The following is an 11,162-nucleotide window of genomic DNA, read 5'->3' as shown; positions in this document are numbered from 1 at the left end:
TGAATCTCATTGCACAAAGCCATCCAGTTAAGTCTCCTGTGCCACGCGATGTCACTAACTTGTAAAGCTTTCCTCTTAGCTGTTTGCATCGCATTCGCCTCTGCCCATCCGTCTGGTTCAAACCACTCTCCATACAACGGACAGATTGCGGGCTCCAATGTTGCCCAGCAGATCTTTTTGGGTAGATTCATCTCAACACCAACTCCTGATCAGCTTTCAATCGAGAAAGGCGCAGTTCTTGTTTCTAGTGCAGATGGCAAAGGTTTCATTGAGGCCGTCGCATGGAACGTCACCGACCCAGCGGCAGCAATCACCGCCCTAGGAGCCACCAGCGGAACGACGGTGGTCACTGCAGACGACGATAGCTTCTTTTTCCCAGGATTCATCGGTATCGGCCCAAAGGACCTTGATGGTGATCCCGGCTGATAATTGTTGCAGATGGGCATATTCATGCTCCTCAATATCCAAATCTTGGGCTGTTCGCAGGAACATTGCTTGACTGGCTGCAGGCCTACACCTTTCCCATGGAGTCTAGCCTGGGTAACACTATTTCACCAGCATACGCAAACTCAACGACTCCTCCAGATCCATTTGCGAGAGCACAAGCTGTCTACTCCCACGTGATTGAAAAAACACTTTCATATGGAACGACCAGTGCTGCATACTATGCGACCGTCGATGTGCCAGCAACAAACCTTCTTGCCGACTTGGCTTTCGCAAAAGGCCAACGTGCTTATATTGGCCGGACATGTATGGACAATCAACAGTATAATCCGGAGTATTTTCGAGATGAGTCACCCGAGGATGCCATCAACAAGACCCTCGCAACAATTCAACATATTCAGGGCATTGACCCTTCTGGAGAACTCGTCGCCCCGATAATAACCCCTCGATTTGCGCCAGCAGTGACGAATGAGTCTATGACTCTGTTGGGTAACTTGGCCAGACAGATGAACCTTCGCATCCAGACTCATATAGATGAAAATGTCGGTGAAGTCAAATTGGTAGCAGAGATGTACCCCGAACAGTCTACCTACGCTGGTGTCTATGACGCTCATGGACTTCTCACAAATCGAACGATTTTGGGACATGGTATCCACATGACGGACACAGAGATTGCCTTGGTTGCAGCACGAGGTGCCGGGGTGGCTCACTGTCCAACAAGCAATTCAGCACTTGGTTCGGGAATCTGTCATGTTCGCAAGCTTATCGATGCTGGCGTGAAGGTTGGACTAGGAACTGATGCGGCAGGTGGATATTCTGCAAATATACTTGAAGTGGTGAGGCAGGCGTTCCTAGTGAGCCGACTTCTCAGTTTCCAAGAAGGGCAGAATTCAAGCCTCAGCGTACCGGTGGCTGAATCTCTATATCTTGGAACCATGGGTGGTGCAAGGCTCACCGGTATGGAAGGAAGACTTGGTGGATTTGCACCTGGAATGCTGTGGGATGTTCAAGAAATAAAGCTAGGGGACTGGGAATATGAAGCAGTAGATATCTTTGGCTGGGAGAATTGGCACGACAGGGTCAACAAGTGGGTGTGGAATGGGGACGATCGGAACGTTAATCGTGTCTGGGTGGGAGGAAGACTAGTCCACCAAAAATAAAAACTGTATCAGGCAGAATACAACGGCGAGGGCTCATTTTCTATATCGGGCAACCTCTTTAATTCAAAAACACAATCAGAGCAACCCCAGAACTCAGGAATTGCTTTGAGCAAGGAGGTCACTGGATTCAGGAAGAGAGCATTCAGTTCGGTAGCGTCCAGCAAAGGCTGAAAAATTCCCCATTCACACATCACGAGCGGCACAGCCTCTCTATCCGCATTAGGCATGCAAATTGGCTGATTGAGGATTGCAGGATGAGGACCAAGGCTATGGAATTTATGCTTCAATAACTCCGATGGCTCATACGCTGCGGGAAAGTGAGAAAGCTTGGACCAGCACGCGTGGTTTCTCGACCCAACCGTTGGCACCTCGATCCTTCTGGCTGGAATGGCACGAGGACAATGCATATTGTCTTTTGGAGCAGCTGAGGCCTATGTTGGTTCTTCAGCTACGTCAAAATGGCTGACAATCCGACGAACAAGTAAGATTCTTGTGAACTGTTACCTGTACATCAGGCCTACTTACAATATCTCTAGCCATCATCACGACGGTGCGCTCCCAGATTAGATCAAGTCTCGCGAAGCTTCATCGTGCACTCTCATCACGCCACGCATTTCATGAAGCCATTCTCCTCAAGAGCTCTGTGTCTAGTTTGATCAACGAAGATTTAGTTCCTTCACCTCCGAGCAGACAGACCTGGACGACTTGGAATTATTTTGCCTATTGGTGGAGTGAGTCGTGGTGCGTCTCGACGAGGTCTGTTGGGGCGTCTTTTATATCTCTTGGGGCAACATTCGAGATGCATTACTGGTGGTCTTCTTCGCGAACTTGCTTTCGGCGTTGGTTATAGTGGCAAATGGGAGAGCGGCGGCGCGATACCATGTCGGCTCCCCTGTGTTGGCCCGAGCGACTTTCGGGATATATGGGCATTACTTTGTCGTTATCTTGCGTTCCATGCTGGGCATCATCTGGGCAGGCATTAATATGTATTTTACTGGTCAGTTCATCTCCATCTGCCTTCGTTGTATCTTTACGGGCTGGGAGCATCTACCCAACACGATCCCTTCCGGTCAACACATTACTTCGCAAGGACTATTGGGGTTTTTCTTCGCATTTGTCGCCACGTTGCCCTTTGTGTTTATACATACCTCGAAGATCATGGGCTTGTTTCACAACAAAGTCGATAATCATGCCCCTTGCGGGACTAGGAATGGTGCTCTGGTCGACTTTGAGCAATGGGGAAATTGACAGCACGCAGTTGGAGGATTCTGATGGCCCAAGAATACCTCCCACGGCGATATTAGCTTGGGGCATCACATCACAATTCAACGCGGTGATCGGGATCAATTCTGCTCTACTAGTGACCGTGCCTGATCTTGCGAGGTACTCAAAGACAAGTCAAGCACAAGCATGGGGTCAACTCATTGGTCTACCACTCGGTCAAACCCTTTGTGGAGTATTTGGAGTCATTACTACAGTATGTGCAGCAATCTCCCAGTTGTAAAGTCTCTAACATGTTCAGTCTGCGGTCAGATCAATGTATGGAGAGGCCTATTGGAACCCAGACAGCCTCCTTGACGCTATACTGGATCACTCTCATGGCTCCAAGGCCCGAGCAGGAGTATTTTTTGCATCAGCGTGCTTTGCCTTTGCCACACTGGGCACCTCAATAGCATGCAACTTCATTCCATTTGCAGCTGACGTGACGAGCTTATTACCTCAGTACATCAATATCGTTCGTGGTCAACTGCTCTGCCTTTTCATCGCTTTCGCAATTGTGCCATGGTACGTAAGCCCTCGTTTGAGGCTTCTGGCAAATCTAATGACCTTTCAGGCAAATTGTCGCGACAGCAAACGGTTTTCTCAATTTTATTGATGGTTATTCCATTTTTCAGTTCCCGATCACTGCCATCATGATTGTGGATTATTTTGCGCTACGCCATGGCAATCTGACGGTAGCGGATTTATACAACGCAGAATCCAGCGGCACATACTTCTGCTACTATGGCTTCAACCTCAGAGCATTTTGCGCATTCGTTATAGGGTTTACTCTTCCGCTTCCTGGACTCATAGGAAGCTTTGGGCACTCCTTCAGCATCGTTTCAGACAGATTGTACTCGTTAGGTTGGTTTTTGAGCCTAACAATGGGATCGCTGTCGTACTACGTTGCTTGTCGGGTTTGGCCGGTACCAGGACATGATAGGGATCATCCATTCGAAGCCAAGGTAACGGAACACACAACGTGGAACATATCTGACAGAGACGAGATGGATTGCGAGATGCCAGCTCGCGAAGACCAGGTCTCGAAGGAGGCTACAGCCCAGCACAAGCACCAATCAGCCTTAAATTGACTAAACCCGCTGGCAGTGTAAGTGTTAGTCGGGCCCCGCCGGACAAGTCTGGTCCTTGGCTTCAGGTGCCTTTGTCGGCAGCCCGAGGTCTATCTCGCGCAGGACAAGTGAGAATCCCCAACAATTTACTGCGAAATGATAGATAGTATTTGTGAATCCAATCGTTGCGTGTTGATCGTTCGGATGCTGGGGACGTCAATACCGGCGCCATTGGGTTCCTCCACGTGAGTAGCTGGGTTCCGTGAATCCAAGCGCAATACCCATCAATCTGTGGATGTCATGTTAAATTGAAAGCTACGAAAATTTGATGCCATTTTTCCCTTGAGATCATTATCGTTGTCAGCTCACGCCTTCGGCTTCTCTTATTGCCCAATCACGTGAGCGGCAAAACCCCCCTCTTTCGGACAATTATTCCGGCGTTCCGAGGTTTGCCATTATCTTGATTAACACGACTTCATCACCTCCATAACCATCTCAGGCTGGTGGTGAACGTTTGGAAATGCGTCAAACCCCTGCATCGCATTTTCCATTCGGCTAGAGATTAAGGTAAACATAACAAGTTGTGACTCAGCGCGTTACGTGGGGCCTACCATTGACTAAGGTGTTGCTACCTGGCTGACCGAGGCTGAAGTCTTACGCTTGACTCGTTGGAATCCGGGCAGGTGTGGTTTTCTATACTCATCGAGCGCACAGATCAGACTGATGGAGTCCGATCTGCAGCAATTGGCTAAAGACAGCGAACAGCACACACAGTCAAAGCGTGCATCCTACGCGACTCGTGCATGGTGCGAAGCCAGAATTGCCCAAAGGTTCAAAGCCCCTTACTAATAGTGATAGCGTCGAATGTAAACGACGGAAGATTAAGTGCGATGGCCAGAGACCCTGTCGTAGGTGCATCACTCAAGAAGCGCCATGTATCTATCAACAAGCAAATAGGCGCGGACGAAAAGAGTCTTCCAGACCGAAGTGGTTGAACAAGACTTCTGGGAGTACGTTTGACAAGTTCCACGGCCTTTACAACCAGGTCATTCCAATCAGTGGGGTTGGTGATGACTCTCACTCCTCTGCTGTCCCCGTGGAGCAGAGTAGCCAGACAGAATCACCCACTCAGACATATGCTGGAGATGAGCCTACACCATATCGTGCGCCGGAGCACCAGTCTCCCAGCTTTTATGGCCCATCTAGCTCCGAATTCACCTTGAGTGTTGTCAGTGGTAATTTAAAAGCAATGGGCCTCAATGCTGTCATCAACGACGCATCGACTCCTGACGACGCTGTATCACGGCAATTTTCTTTCGAGCCCGCTCAGTATGGCCGTAAGTTGTTCCTGTTCCAGGCTCTTATTCATTGTTCATGTGCTGAACACCCGGCGTGCCGACCGACCGATGGCTGTTGCACATAATACAAACAATGGCAAAAGCTAATATACCCTTGTTTCTTAGCTTTCATGAAAATGCTCACCATGGATCCCCTTTGGGATATCAAGAGAGCAGACGCACTTCGCCTGATTTGCGACTTCTGTCGTGGCCCAGGTTCGACATATCCAATATTTGAGCATCACACGATGATGAACATAGCCAATCGAGTATTTGGGTCTTTGGAGTCGGCCCAAGGTGGGAAATTGAAGGAGAGAGGGCTGGCTGCGGCAGAAGCCATATTCAATGCACATACCAACAAACTGAAGGTTGTGATTGCTATAGGACGCACTCTTGAGAGCGGTGGACGAAGTGATCAAGCACAACGATTATTTCAGAGCGTGACAGAAGCTGTGGAGGGCCTTCTTTGGAACTCCGATGGAATCTGTGGTATTCAGCTACTAGTACTGGTGGTATGATTTGTCTGTTGCCGAATCCGGGACTTGCTGACAGTACCAGGCGTTGTATTACTATCATCTTGACGATCAAGTTCGGACGTTCAGAATCATCGGGTTCGCAGCAAGACATTGCCTTGAGATGGGGCTGCATCGAAGGGAGACCATCCTCAAAACATTTCAAGATGAAAACGATCGGATGATTGCACTGAGAGTACTGTGGTCGGTGTATACATTGGAAAGGAGGACGAGTCTTAGTCAAGGGGTGCCGTACTCCATCCAAGACTCTCACATCGACCCATCACTATTCACAATGGTAAGTTCAGGCTCCGTTTGTAGACGCTTCGGCCCATGTAAAATTGAACAATGCTCATATCCACCGAATAGGACATATCGAATCCTTTCCTTTCCAGCATGGTGGAATGGACGCAACTTGCAGGGAAGGCATGGCAAATATTGAACAATCAGTGCGAGAAAGCGTCCGTGATATCGAAAGAAGAAATTGACTTTCTGGATTACCAAATCCTTCGATGGTACAACCAGGTTCCCGACCAGCTCCAGCTATCCTATGCAAGAACGAATATCCAACTTGCCGATGATGACGCGTACCAAGATCCCTTATATCTACCGACAATTTTGTATATCCGCCAAAACTACCTACGAAATCTCATATATCGGCCAATCTTGCAGTCGGCAAGGAGAATTAGGGAGAATGAACGCTATGCGCATGTAGCGGCCGAGGTAGCCAAAACGTCAATAGCCACCATGTGGCAGTTGAACCAAACGTCCAACCTGATTGGAACACACCCGATCGTCTTCAAACATTTCGTTCTCAGTTCATTTGGAAATCTGTCACTGCTTGTGGTGAATGCGACCAATCAGTTCTGGGCGAGTGTTCGAGACGAATTTCATCTCGCGTTGAAGTTGATCAGACTCTTGAGCACACGCTCTGGACCTCTTATGCGCCTGTGGAAAAGGTTACAAGGGCTTGAAGAATTGCAGTCTAAGATCAATGCGGCGGCGCCTTTGATATCGACCGAGCAAACTAGGATGCCCCGGCCGGTGACTAAACCGAAGTGTAGCCAACAAACAGAAGAATTTAGGATGGAATTTCCAGCGTTCGGAGATCCGACGCCAGGTAGTGATTCTATGACGTCTGCTTTTGAGGGATCCTACATCAGGGATGAATTCGCTGGTCTCTTTGACCAAGCCGCTGATTCAGATTCCTTTTTCGATTTTCCTTTCACAGAGTTTGGGAATTGATGAGCTTATCGGAGTTGGTAAACACCAGTACCAGTGGCCTTGTCAGGGGCAAGTTTGGAAATACTTCGCTCCGTATATCCACTGCTTTGATTAGCATGCGGATCTCAGGCAATTGGCATTGCACTGCTGATCGAGATACTTTTACTCTGCATCATTTCCAGATTTGGCGGTCTATCAAGATTTCGGGTGCTTATGTAAACTCCCGTGGGTATCAAAATAACGCCGAACAAAGACCACAACCCGAACCATAGCGCATCATTCAGTCCTACCAATTTTTGGGACCACCATCATGATCTTGCTTACGCAGCTGATTGACTCGATGCACCAGAGCGTAGGAGGAGATAGGCAGCAAAATGTTACACGCAATGCGAATCCGAGACATGTCATGCGAAGGAATGATGCAAGGCCAGGGAACATGGCCACCAGGTGGAAGACGCACCGCGCCAGAATTAACTGCGTGTGCTTGAATACTTGGACATAGTATGATAGACCACAACACCTCAGGTTCGTCTTGAAGTGAAGGGGCCGCAGAGCCCGGACAGAGATGATAAAAGCTAGATTGGAATTTGGTTACGGCACATGTTTTGTACGTGATCTATAGGCAAATTCTTCGAAATTTCTGTTAACTGTAGCATGGGTATGGCATGAAAATCTTAGGTATTGGTTGAGAATCCGCGGGCGGATATTGTATATCAACGGGTTGATAGTCCGCTCATCTTAGAACTGGACATATCTAAAACAGGTTCAAGAACGCGAGAAACACAGTAAACAGGCCACGAGTGCTGGCTTGCAGAACTACCGCACTGTTTGAGCCAGAAGCCGAAGCAGCGGAGCCAGTAGCGGATGCAGTTCCGGAGCCAGAAGCCGTGCCCTCAGACCCTGTAGTAGAAGCCGATACAGTCGTGGGAAGAGTGCTTGCGGTCACACTTGGACCAGGACCTTGTGTAATCATCTCACCATTTCCACCTGGGTACGTACCACCTGCGGCGGCAGAAAAGTCCTGCGGGACCCCTGTCTCGTTGCTGGCGAAGAAGTACTGAGCTGCAGCGGGGACCTGCCCCAGGTTTGACTCGTCAAGGAAGGCTGTGAGATTGAAGCTCGCCCGATTGGTGGCATTGAAAGATTCGAACGCGGACGGGAAAGTGAAATTGTCGTGCTGGAAAAAGGCGTAGAATATGTATCGATGAGCTGAAGAGTTGGTCGGTGGACCCGGGCCGCGGTAGGGGACTCGTGGGGCAGTGGTGTTGATAAGTTGACTTGTACCGTCTGGACCTACAGGGGCGGTTGTGACATTGGTTTGAAGCCAGTGGAGGATGAACCTGAGTGTGGGATTCTCGGGGAATCTCGCGTCGGGGTCGACCATTAGAAGGACATAAGATCCATTATAGCTTGCAATTGACTCGTAATTTGCGGTTTCGACAGCAACAACGGGCTCTTCATCGGCGACTAGAGAGAGTGAGTGGCTGACTTAGAGACAGGCTTTGGGCTCATACCGCCAACGCCAAAAAGGTCCGCCTCCTGGACGACAATGGTGTTTCCATTGTCCTGATACGTAACCGAGAGTTCGGTGTGATTTGGAGCTTCAGGGAAACCAAAGTCGGGAGGAGGAATGGCCAGAACAGGAGCGAGGCCCCAAAGACCGAATAGTAAGGCGTATCTTTTCATCTTTTCACTCGACTCCGACGATACTTGAGAGAGAGAAAGAAAACAGCGTCAGGGACCAGAGAGAGAATGTGGTTGATTCGATTCAAAACAAACAACATGGCTATTATTTGTAATTCAGTTCGAGGACGTCATCAGGGCACAGCCAAGAAGGTTGAGATGGTCCAGGATGAAACTATGATGCATCCGATTCGTGCGCCTGGATAGCCCTCTGATCAGCCCCTATTGGAGCTTTTACCGGTAGTATCGGTCTGCGACAGTATGAACCCTCCCAGCAACCCTTTCTCTATAAGCGTGTCCACCTTAAAGTCTTGGGCGATGAGAGTGCGTACTCTTCGAACTTGACCTGGCGCATCAAACGTACGAGTCCAATTCGGGATCCACGTGGGTCTTGATCAACCGTTCGTTCGAACCATTGCTCCTTACGCGACGAGCGTCTCCAGGTAGCACCGTACGAGTAGATTGGAGATAGCCAAGACGAGCACAGCTCAACAAAGCAATGTGAAGCTTACCCCGCTGTATCCTTGGATCCAGGGATGATCTTCTGGTTTCCCCGCTTGGTGCTTTACATGGTCAAGGAGAGGGCCAGCAATCGCAGGTTTCTTTGAGCTAGGAATGGCGCTGTGGGCCATACACGTCCTCTTGAGTTCGCCTTTGAATAATTCCGAATCATGAAATATATCTGGGTTGATAGTCCATCACAAATTTGGTGTGGCGATTTGCGCTGACAGCTATTAAAAATAGCCATGTTGATCGACCTTCAGGTTTGCATGACCCGAGGCGGAACTTGTCCGGACCAGAGATCGTCTCTTGGTGGCTGAAAATGATGACAGGAGTCCTCGGTAGTTCTCTGGACTTTTGCTGCGAATACGCCTTTCCTCGGGCGGGTTCTGGTTGATGGGACATTGATGAGCAGTCAACCACCAGATTCGAGGCTCCTCGAGCATCTTTGCTCCTCACTTAGGTACCTGTTTCTGAAATCCATCATTGCCCTGCTCATTTCCTGGCAGGGAATGGCTGTCTAGAACACAGTTCCAACACGGAGCTACGTACAAAGCCTTGCCAAGACAGTTGCTATCCAAGGTGGTAGAGGGAGACTGGGTATAAAGCAAGACGTCGAAACCGTCCACTCTCTTACATCTCCGCTGTTTCCACTTAGGCATCTATCACCAACCGGGCCAGTCTTGCTTAGTCACGACTGGACAATCTCTAATATATGGTCAATCAAAGTCTGGCGTGGATGACGAAAGCAGGGGAGATTATCCAGACTTCAAAAGTGAAGACGCGGCTATGCTGTCAACGAAGTTGGAAATACCCCGTTCGTTGATCCCACAGTGCACCTACTGCCAGGGTTCTGCGTCCCCAGCTCGCCACTACTTTCACGGCCACCAATTTCAGAGAAACCGCACAATTGCTTCATATACACCCTCGGCGTTGTCTTCGTGCATGAGGTGGCCCGCATCAGGAATCCTGGCCTCCATCTTCTTCCCCGCTCCGCATATTCTGATCAACTCAGCATCGATACACTGCTGGAAGTACGGACCATCGGCGCCAGTGAGTACCAGTGTCGGAATCGTGATGCTCTTTGCATCCTCCAACGTATATTTGGGCAACTCATTGTAGCGGAAAAAGTGACAGAGCCAGCGTGAGTTGTCCTCGGTCATTTCGCTCCGTTCAGGATCTGCTTGCGACCGCGACCAGGATTTCGGGCCCAGGCAGCCGCTTCCGAAAGTCAACAATGCCTTTTCGTAGTTCCCCTGTTTTGCGAGTTCCACAACGGGCCCAATTGTGGTAGCTCCGTAGATCATGACAGGCAAGAATGATATAGGGTGCCACAAGAGGAAGCTCAGCACAGATAGTGGAGATGGCGGCAGGCTTGGAAGAAACAACGTGATTATGGGTGGCTCCTCGAGGAGCAAACTGCGAAACAAATGCGGCTTCGTTTTTGCGAGCCACAATATGTTGGTGGCTCCGGATGAATTCCCCAGCGCATGGACTGGGCCGATGTCCAAAGTTTCAATCAAGCCGGCTAGGTCGAGCGAGTCCTGTTCCCATGGCTGTCCCTCGCCATCTTTGATGGGTTCGTTTGGCCATGCAAATCGCTTGCTGTAGCTGTACACATGGTACTTCGAAGACAATCTGGCTTCTAACTTTGTCCAAGTGCGATAATCGGAGATGTGGCCATGAACCAGAACTAGTGGTTCACCTTGGCCAGACTCGCGATAGGCAAGTTTCACACCATTGACTTTGATGTATTTCAGGGAAGATAGTGGAGCTGCCATGCTGATGGGATGTGCGCTGTGGTTCTAGAGAGAATGGGAGATCTTGCTGTGCCTGTTTGGAACGAGCAAAGAGTAGCAGTGACACAAGTTGATCATCTCCAACTCCCGGGGGTCCGTCCGTCTCATCGGCAGAGCGGCTCGACCTCTCCAGCTGAAAGTCTAAATTGGTATATGAGGCCGTGTATTTTCC

At 49.6% G+C, this 11,162-nt stretch overlaps 5 protein-coding genes across 5 annotated transcripts; 3 read left to right on the top strand and 2 right to left on the bottom strand.

Moving 5' to 3' along the window:
- Positions 1–48: 48 nt before the first annotated feature.
- Positions 49–1,604, top strand: A1O9_10554 (uncharacterized protein; the record flags this gene model as incomplete). Its single annotated transcript, XM_013400715.1, has 3 exons — positions 49–412; positions 439–540; positions 586–1,604. The coding sequence occupies 3 exons, from the start codon at positions 49–51 to the stop codon at positions 1,602–1,604; spliced, it is 1,485 nt and encodes a 494-aa protein (XP_013256169.1).
- A 1,189-nt stretch (positions 1,605–2,793) lies between these two features.
- On the top strand, positions 2,794–3,955 carry A1O9_10553 (uncharacterized protein; the record flags this gene model as incomplete). Its single annotated transcript, XM_013400714.1, has 3 exons — positions 2,794–3,081; positions 3,127–3,389; positions 3,439–3,955. The coding sequence occupies 3 exons, from the start codon at positions 2,794–2,796 to the stop codon at positions 3,953–3,955; spliced, it is 1,068 nt and encodes a 355-aa protein (XP_013256168.1).
- A 1,228-nt stretch (positions 3,956–5,183) lies between these two features.
- Positions 5,184–7,028, top strand: A1O9_10552 (uncharacterized protein; the record flags this gene model as incomplete). Its single annotated transcript, XM_013400713.1, has 4 exons — positions 5,184–5,271; positions 5,398–5,783; positions 5,830–6,081; positions 6,153–7,028. The coding sequence occupies 4 exons, from the start codon at positions 5,184–5,186 to the stop codon at positions 7,026–7,028; spliced, it is 1,602 nt and encodes a 533-aa protein (XP_013256167.1).
- A 733-nt stretch (positions 7,029–7,761) lies between these two features.
- On the bottom strand, positions 7,762–8,391 carry A1O9_10551 (uncharacterized protein; the record flags this gene model as incomplete). The annotated part of the gene is made up of 1 exon (XM_013400712.1): positions 7,762–8,391. The coding sequence occupies one exon, from the start codon at positions 8,389–8,391 to the stop codon at positions 7,762–7,764; it is 630 nt and encodes a 209-aa protein (XP_013256166.1).
- Positions 8,392–10,084: 1,693 nt separating this feature from the next.
- A1O9_10550 (uncharacterized protein) lies at positions 10,085–10,972 on the bottom strand (the record flags this gene model as incomplete). The annotated part of the gene is made up of 1 exon (XM_013400711.1): positions 10,085–10,972. One exon carries the CDS (start codon positions 10,970–10,972, stop codon positions 10,085–10,087), a length of 888 nt encoding a protein of 295 aa, XP_013256165.1.
- Positions 10,973–11,162: the final 190 nt, after the last annotated feature.

Source organism: Exophiala aquamarina (assembly GCF_000709125.1).
Source record: "Exophiala aquamarina CBS 119918 chromosome Unknown aczIA-supercont1.13, whole genome shotgun sequence".
NCBI classification, from domain to species: domain Eukaryota; kingdom Fungi; phylum Ascomycota; class Eurotiomycetes; order Chaetothyriales; family Herpotrichiellaceae; genus Exophiala; species Exophiala aquamarina.
This window is presented reverse-complemented; position numbering and strand designations above follow the sequence as displayed.